We start from the raw sequence: 8,909 nt of genomic DNA, 5'->3' as shown, positions 1-8,909 counted from the left end.
TATGTTACTGATAGTAGCCTTTGCTACTGTGGTCCCTGCTCTCTGTAGGTCATTCACTAGGTCCCCCCGTGTGGTTCTGGGATTTTTGCTCACCGTTCTTGTTATCATTTTGACGCCAAGGGGTGAGATCTCCCATGGAGCCACAGATCAAGGGGAGATTATGTATTGTTATGTCTTCCATTTTCTAATAATTGCTCCCACAGTTGATTTCACCAAGCGTTTTACCTATTGCACATTCAGTCTTCCCAGCCTGGTGCAGGTCAACAATTTTGTCTCTGGTGTCCTTCGACAGCTCTTTGGTCTTGGCCATAGTGGAGTTTGGAGTGTGACTGACTCAGGTTGTGGACAGGTGTGTTTTATACCGATAATGAGTTAAAACAGGTGCCATTAATACAGGTAACAAGTGGAGCCTCGTTAGACCTCATTAGAAGAAGTTAGACCTCTTTGACAGCCAGAAATCTTGCTTGTTTGTAGGTGACCAAATATTTATTTTCCACTCTAATTTGGAAATAAATTCATTAAAAATCAAAAAATTTGATTTTCTTTTTTTTTCCTCTACATTCTGTCTCTCATGGTTGAGGTTTACCCATGTTGACAATTACAGGCCTCTCTAATCTTTTCAAGTAGGAGAACTTGCACAATTGGTGGTTGACTAAATACTTATTTGCCTCACTGTATATTGTATACTTGTATACAAGTGATGGTTTGTACTTGCAGGTGGGCGCAGCACTAAGGTCAGCGTGCTTTGCAACCAAAGCAGCCATTTCAATTAAGGTGGAATCGAACCAGACAGTCTCATGTTCAATAAATCAACTCTATGTCGAGTACATACTATTATTTTCCTGCAGAAATGCGAGATCCATCGTTTGGATGAGGCACCTCACACTCAAGTGCTTCTGACTCGTGATGAAGCTCTGCAATACTACCTCAACATGCAGACAATTAGGAACTTGGAACTGAAGGCAAAACAACTGTTTGATCAGAATGTCATCAGAGGTGTATGTCACTTGTATGCTGGCCAGGTGCGCTGAAAATATATTGAAGTGTATCTGCATCAATGTTTAGCTATCTTAGTTATCCACATTTGGTGATAGTCAAAACAATCAGATGGTACAATTAACCGTTGGGGTCACAATCCAGCTGGACACTGTAATAACTTTGTTTAGAACTTAAAACTCCCAGATTTCACAGTGAATGCATTTTCAACCATACATTGAGATGAGATCACTATTATTTCAGTATCTTGTACCGTAATTTTTGGACTATAAGGTGCACCTGACTATAAGCCGCCACCCAACCAAATTTGACACCAAAACTGCATTTGTTCACAGGTAAGCCGAGCTGGACTATAAGGCGCAGCTGTCCTCACTGTATAATGGGATTTTCACACCCAAAGATATTAACCGGTAACACTTTATTTGACAGCAGCATCATAAGACTGTCAGAAGACCAAATGAAACACCATGAAACTTTGAACCAATTGGCTGCAAAGCTTCATTGCTTTATGAAGCTTCATTCGGCCAGCACTGCTCCCTTGGGGGAGACAATCAACCTCTGCAGCCACCTGCTATCAACACTCTTGTCGTCCAATTCAACAGGCCTCCTAGCATGCATTGCGGCGCTACAGACAAAATTCATGTTCTGTGCTAATTATTTCTTCAGTTACTGTTCGAGTTGTTTAATAAATTGCTAGTTATGGTATTTGGTAAAACTTTGACAGTGGTAACGTAAGACTGTCATAAGACAATCATAATTATGACATGACACTGTCATGAGGATTAATAAATGCTTATAACAGATGTTATTTAGTGTCATCCGGGGAATTATGTCTTTTTTTTTTTTTTTTTTTTTTTTTTTAAACCTGTCCTGTTCAGCTGCTTGACAAGGAGAATGGGAATCTAAATGCCCTATTGGTCTTAACAGTTTTAATGTAACACATGGGAGTATCACTTACTCCCATTGTGATTTTTCAATGTGTTTCGTTTATTAGTTCACTTTTGGACATAAATGTAGTTAGTGACATAGTTTGCCAGATGATACTTTTAATGACATATGTCATAAGCATTTAGTAATGGCCATGATAGTGTCCTGTCATGATTATTACGATCTTATGACAGTCTTATGACGCTGCTGTCAAATAATGTTACCTATTAACCCAAATGAATCAACAAATAAGCTGCACTGGACTATAAGCCGCAGGTTTAAAAATGAGAGGGAAAAGTAGCAGTTTATAGTCTGAAAATTACGGTCTATACTGTTAGTGACATTTGTTTGAGCGGGGATTTTTTCCAAACTGCTTTAGTTCATTTAAAGTTAGGATATAACTAGAGATGACAAAAAACTCATATCATCCTTTGTGTCCTCCTAAAAGGAAGCATGTGCAGTTGGTATCAATGCAGCCATCAAAGCGACTGATCGCCTCATCACTGGGTATCGTTGTCATGCCTTCACATTAATGCGAGGTGGCCCTCTTAGGGCAATTGTGGCTGAGCTCGCGGGTAAGGGCTATGAAGATGTTCTAACAGCATGTTTGACACGTAATAATGTCGATTGTTTGAATTTCGGAGGTTTCTCTAAACCATATTAGAATTGGTTTTCCACGTTCCCTCTTGCATTATACAGTGGGGCAAATAAGTATTTAGTCAACCACCAATTGTGCAAGTTATCCTACTTGAAAAGATCAGAGAGGCCTGTAATTGTCAACATGGGTAAACCTCAACCATGAGAGACGGAATGTGAAAAAAACCCAGAAAATCACATTGATTTTTAAAGAATTTATTTCCAAATTAGAGTGGAAAATAAGTATTTGGTCACCTACAAACAAACAAGATTTCTGGCTGTCACAGAGGTCTAACTTTTTCTAACGAGGTCTAACGAGGCTCCACTCGTTACCTGTATTAATGGCACCTGTTTTAACTCATTATTGGTATAAAAGACACCTGTCCAGAACCTCAGTCAGTCACACTCCAAACTCCACTAAGGCCAAGACCAAAGAGCTGAGAGAGACAAAATTGGAGACCTGCACCAGGCTGGGAAGACTGAATCTGCAATAGGTAAAACGCTTGGTGTAAAGAAATGTGGGCGCAATCATTAGAAAAGGGAAGACATACAAGACCACTGATAATCTCCCTCGATCTGGGGCTCCATGCAAGATCTCGCCCCGTGGCGTCAAAATAATAACAAGAACGGTGAGCAAAAATCCCAGAACCACACGGGGGGACCTAGTGAATGACCTACAGAGAACTGGGACCACAGTAACAAAGGCTACTATCAGTAACACAATGTGCCGCCAGGGACTCAAATCCTGCACTGCCAGACGTGTCCCCTTGCTGAAGCAAGTACACGTCCAGGCCCGTCTGCGATTCGCCAGAGAGCATTTGGATGATCCAGAAGAGGACTGGGAAAATGTGTTATGGTCAGATGAAACCAAAATAGAACTTTTTGGTAGAAACACAGGTTCTCGTGTTTGGAGGAGAAAGAATACTGAGTTGCATCCGAAGAACACCATACCCACTGTGAAGCATGGGGGTGGAAACATCATGCTTTGGGGCTGTTTTTCTGCAAAGGGACCAGGACGACTGATCTGTGTAAAGGAAAGAATGAATGGGGCCATGTATCGAGAGATTTTGAGTGAAAATCTCCTTCCATCAGGAAGGGCATTGAAGATGAGACGTGGCTGGGTCTTTCAGCATGACAATGATCCCAACCACACAGCCAGGGCAACAAAGGAGTGGCTTCGTAAGAAGCATTTCAAGGTCCTGGAGTGGCCTAGCCAGTCTCCAGATCTCAACCCCATAGAAGTGTGGACGAAAGTCCGTGTTGCCCAATGACAGCCCCAAAACATCACTGCTCTAGAGGAGATCTGCATGGAGGAATGGGCCAAAATACCAGCAACAGTGTGTGAAAAGCTTGTGAAGAGTTACAGAAAATGTTTGGCCTCCGTTATTGCCAACAAAGGGTACATAACAAAGTATTGAGATTTAACTTTTGTTATTAACCAAATACTTATTTTCCACCATGATTTGCAAATGAATTCTTTAAAAATCAAACAGTGTGATTTTCTGTTTTTTTTTTTTTTTCCCACATTGTGTCTCTCAAGGTTGAGGTTTACCCATGTTGACAATTACAGGGCTCTCTAATATTTTCAAGTGGGAGAATTTGCACAATTAGTGGTTGACTAAATACATATTTGCCCCACTGTATTTAGGACGAAAGACGGGGATTTCAAAAGGCAGAGGAGGATCCATGCATATGTTTACCAAAACCTTCTATGGAGGTTATGGTGTTGTTGGATCTCAGGTAATGTGTTACTCTGACACTGACCTACATTTGCGATCTAAAACTTAATTTTTGCTCTTTAAAACTGCAATAATTCAGTCCCCACTTTATCATCTTGCATCCTTGCCATTCACAATTGCCTGAAATCTCCTCAGGTTTCTCTGGGTGCTGGTCTAGCTCTTGCATGCAAGTACCAGGAGAACAATGAGCTATGTGTATGTGTCTATGGTGACGGGGCAGCCAACCAGGTACAAAAATAGAAATCTTTACCGAATACAAAACTCTTAAACGAGCTGCCCTCTTGACATTCCGTCTTTCAACAGGGGCAGGTTGCTGAGACCATGAACATGGCAGCGCTTTGGAAGTTGCCCATCATATTTGTCTGTGAGAATAATAAATATGCAAAAGGAACGTCAATGGAGAGGTGCACTGTAAACAGGAACTTCTACAAGAGAGGAGACATCATTCCTGGACTAAGGGTAAAAAGTGCTGTCGTCTCCCTTGAAATCACAAAATACTTAAAAAAAAAAAAAAAACTAAATAAATAAATCTAAAAAAAAGAATTTGTAGAATAGAATAGAATAGAATAGAATACATAAAGTTCACGCAACTTTAACTACTAACTAGTAGTAAGTACAGGTTATTATTAGTATTTTTGATTATGTCGTACAACTTTAGAATTTTAAAATGTCTACTGTTACCATTTTTTATATATTCTATAACAGTCCTACTGAAAACTAATGGTTAATTCATTGATCTGTCGCTAGGTGGACGGCATGGACATCCTCTGTGTTCGAGAGGCTACCCGGTTTGCTTCTGATCACTGCCGGACTGGGAAAGTGAGAAGTCGTTTTCATTCATTCATTTTCCAAGCCTCACGAGGGTTGCTAGGGTGCTGGAGCCTATCCTAGCTAACTATGGGCAGTGGGCGGTGTATACCCATAATCGGTTTCCAGCCAATCACAGGGCACAAGGAGATGAACAACCATTCACACAAACTCATACAGTGGGGCAAATAAGTATTTTGTCAACCACTAATTGTGCAAGTTCTCCCACTTGAAAATATTAGAGAGGCCTGTAATTGTCAACATGGGTAAACCTCAACCATGCGAGACAGAATGTGGGGAAAAAAAAACAAAACAGAAAATCACATTGTTTGATTTTTAAAGAATTTATTTGGAAATCATGGTGGAAAATAAGTATTTGGTCAATACCAAAAGTTCATCTCAATACTTTGTTATGTACCCTTTGTTGGCAATAACGGAGGCCAAACATTTTCTGTAACTCTACACAAGCTTTTCACACACTGTAGATGGTATTTTGGCCCATTCCTCCATGCAGATCTCCTCTAGAGCAGTGATGTTTTGGGGCTGTCGTTGGGCAACACGGACTTTCAACTACCTCCACAGATTTTCAATGGGGTTGAGATCTGGAGACTGGCTAGGCCACTCCAGGACCTTGAAATGCTTCTTACGAAGCCACTCCTTTGTTGCCCTGGCTGTGTGTTTGGGATAATTGTCATGCTGAAAGACCCAGCAACGTCTCATCTTCAATGCCCTTGCTGATGGAAGAAGATTTTCACTCAAAATATCTCGATACATGGCCCCATTAATTCTTTCCTTTACACAAATCAGTTGTCCTGGTCCCGTTGCAGAAAAACAGCCCCAAAGCATGATGTTTCCACCCCCATGTTTTACAGTGGGTATGGTGTTCTCCGGATGCAATTCAGTATTCTTTCTCCTCCAAACATGAGAACCTGTGTTTCTACCAAAAAGTTCTATTTTGGTTTCATCTGACCATAACACATTCTCCCAGTCCTCTTCTGGGTCATCCAAAACTCTCTAGTGAACCGCAGACCGGCCTGGACGTGTCTTACTTCAGCAGGGGGACACGTTTGGCAGTGCAGGATTTGAGTCCCTGGCAGCGCATTGTGTTACTGATAGTAGCCTTTGTTACTGTGGTCCCAGCTCTCTGTAGGTCACTCACTAGGTCCCCCCGTGTGGTTCTGGGATTTTTGCCCAACGTTCTTGTTATCAATTTGAGGGGTGAGATCTTGCATGGAGCCCCAGATCGAGGGAGATTAACAGTGGTCTTGTATGTCTTCCATTTTCTAATGATTGCTCCCACAGTTGATTTCTTTACACCACGTGTTTTACCTATTGCAGATTCAGTCTTCCCAGCCTGGTGCAGGTCTACAATTTTATCTCTGGTGTCCTTCGACAGCTCTTTGGTCTTGACCATAGTGGAGTTTGGAGTGTGACTGACTGAGCTTTTGGACAGGTGTCTTTTATACCGATAATGAGTTAAAACAGGTGGCATTAATACAGGTAACGAGCGGAGCCTCTTTAGACCTCGTTAGAAGAAGGTAGACCTCTTTGACAGCCAGAAATCTTGCTTGTTTGTAGGTGACCAATAACTTATTTTCCACTATAATTTGGAAATAAATTCTTTAAAAATCAAACAATGTGATTTTCTGTTTTTTTTTTTTTTTCCACATTCTGTCTCTCATGGTTGAGGTTTACCCATGTTGACAATTACAGGCCTCTCTAATCTTTTCAAGTAGGAGAACTTGCACAATTAGTGTTTAACTAAATACTTATTTTCCCTACTTTACCTAGGGACAATATAGAGTGTTCGATCAGCCTACCGTGCATGTTTTTAGGATGTGGGAGGACTGAAGCAAACCAAGGTAGGCACGGGGAAACATGGAAATTCCACACAGGAAGGACGGAGCCCGGGATTGAACCCTTGATCTAAGAACTGTGATGCTGACGTTCTAACCAGTTACAAGTCATATGTCTTTTTTTAAATGAGCTACAGTAGCCTACCAATTTTTATTAGCGTAAATTGTTTGGACTAATTTCAAATTAATTTGGTCTTTTATCTCTCTAAATTTCAGGGACCCATTGTTATGGAGCTTCAGACATACCGCTATTATGGACACCATCAGCTTGATAATGAGTCCATGTAAAAGTCTTACTAATTATACACAATATATTTTCACATGATATGTATAGCTGTCCTTGAATATGTCCCAGGTATCGCTCAGTGGATGAAGTTGATGAGGTCCGCAGAACTAGAGACCCCATCTCACAACTTGAGGGTTACATCATCAGGAACAATCTGGCCATCACGGAGGAACTTAGGGTAAAACTGGCAGGCATACTACAGTAAATGTGAGAGGGGGGTTACAACAACATGTTTTTGGAAACACTTTGATCACCTTGTGCCTCCCTCATGCAGCAGATTGATGATGAAATAAAAAAGGATGTAGAAGAAGCAACACGATTCGCTATCAGAAGCCCTGAACCACTGGTGGAGGAGTTGTGCAACCACATTTACTGCAATCATCCAATGCAAGATGTACGCGGCATCAATTCCTGGGCTAAATTGAAATCTGGAAGCTAAACAGCAACAACTTGCCAAACATCACACTCAAGGTCGTAGGTTTGCATAGGCACAGTATGGACATAACACTACCAGCTTTTCAGGATGCTCAAATTGTCCCTACCAACTTTTAAGCAACCTTATTTGCGTTGTATAATGACTTCACTTATGAGGTAATTTAGATTGTCTTCCCATATGTTGTAAGGATAGAAACTGGCCCAACTATTATTCAGTGACTTACAGCACTTTCATTATGTTCAGAATTACATTGACCCCTTTTCACTTGCTGAATGTGCCAGTCCATTTTTTCCCTCAAATGCAAGTTTGATTGGCTGATGACTTGACCCAACCTCACACACACACGAGCACACCCACCCCGACAGAAATAAAACATGCCGTCTCCTCCTCCCCCTTCGAAGACGAGGGATATTACAAGTTTTTTTTTCCCGCCCGCAGCAGCTGCTGTAAGTAATGTAAAAACGACAATGTTGTGTAAGTGGGGAACACACCACTAATTTTGCTACTGAAAGTCCGACCTACATCAGAGTTAGCATAACATTAATCTGTGAGAATTTCTCGAATTAGTAGAGAAGGCTGCTTTGAGAGAAATATCCTCCTGGGTGTTTTTTACTGTTAACGTTAATTAAACTCGAAGAAATGTAGTGAACCGAGGTTTACCCCCTTCTCCCCAGTTTTCATTTTTATCTTATTTATGTGGTCTTAAAGCAGCCCAAAGGAGCTATATTTTTTTGTTGAGTATGGCTATGCTTGTGGGCAAAAGCAGTCGTGTTTTACCTGAATGAATGCTCCATTTTTATTTATTTTTGTTATTCCCTGACTAAGAAGTTTTTTGTTATGTTTAATTTATTTAGACAGACAATTTTGAGTGGTACAAAGACATTTTTTTTTTTTTCTTTTTTTTTTTTTTTTTTGCATTCCTGGATACCTAAGAGATGATTAACAACTTTGTATTTCTTGTGTATGCTAATATAATTTGTGTTCAAATCATGTAATTTAAATTTGCTAATAAAATCCAGACATTTATTCTGGAAGTTTTCAAAATGTTTCTTTAGCAGTTTTTGGAAACAAAGGTTTGAATCGAACGGTGCCTAACTTTTAAACAAATTACGTCACAATGAAAAAAATTGTGTCTGTAAATAGGTCACGGATTTCTACATATTAAATAATGCTTAATTGTATTTTTTTTGTTACTGTCGCATTTTCTCCGATATTTTAGATGATAT

At 40.4% G+C, this 8,909-nt stretch overlaps 1 protein-coding gene across 2 annotated transcripts; it reads left to right on the top strand.

Annotated features, from left to right (window-relative positions):
* The first annotated feature begins 902 nt into the window (after positions 1-902).
* On the top strand, positions 903-7,736 carry LOC130906629 (pyruvate dehydrogenase E1 component subunit alpha, somatic form, mitochondrial-like). 2 transcript variants are annotated; one of them, XM_057821139.1, is made up of 9 exons: positions 903-1,022; positions 2,372-2,498; positions 4,208-4,299; positions 4,434-4,526; positions 4,602-4,757; positions 5,046-5,117; positions 7,178-7,245; positions 7,317-7,425; positions 7,522-7,736. In XM_057821139.1, the coding sequence occupies exons 1-9, from the start codon at positions 933-935 to the stop codon at positions 7,684-7,686; spliced, it is 972 nt and encodes a 323-aa protein (XP_057677122.1). In that variant the 5' UTR covers positions 903-932; the 3' UTR covers positions 7,687-7,736. The 2 variants fall into 2 exon arrangements, with proteins under 2 accessions (XP_057677122.1, XP_057677123.1); XM_057821140.1 differs by lacking the exon at positions 4,434-4,526.
* The last annotated feature ends 1,173 nt before the right edge of the window (positions 7,737-8,909 follow it).

The sequence above is a fragment of the Corythoichthys intestinalis genome, chromosome 18, assembly GCF_030265065.1.
Source record: "Corythoichthys intestinalis isolate RoL2023-P3 chromosome 18, ASM3026506v1, whole genome shotgun sequence".
Taxonomy (NCBI): domain Eukaryota; kingdom Metazoa; phylum Chordata; class Actinopteri; order Syngnathiformes; family Syngnathidae; genus Corythoichthys; species Corythoichthys intestinalis.
This window is presented reverse-complemented; position numbering and strand designations above follow the sequence as displayed.

Excerpts from the sequence above, each read along its gene's own strand:
- LOC130906629 (XM_057821139.1), top strand. The coding sequence starts at position 933 with ATGCAGACAATTAGGAACTTGGAACTGAAGGCAAAACAACTGTTTGAT. Across the intron at positions 1,023-2,371 it reads GTCACTTGTATGCTGGCCAG|GAAGCATGTGCAGTTGGTAT; the intron begins GTGCGCTGAAAA and ends TCCTCCTAAAAG. Across the intron at positions 7,426-7,521 it reads CCATCACGGAGGAACTTAGG|CAGATTGATGATGAAATAAA; the intron begins GTAAAACTGGCA and ends TCCCTCATGCAG.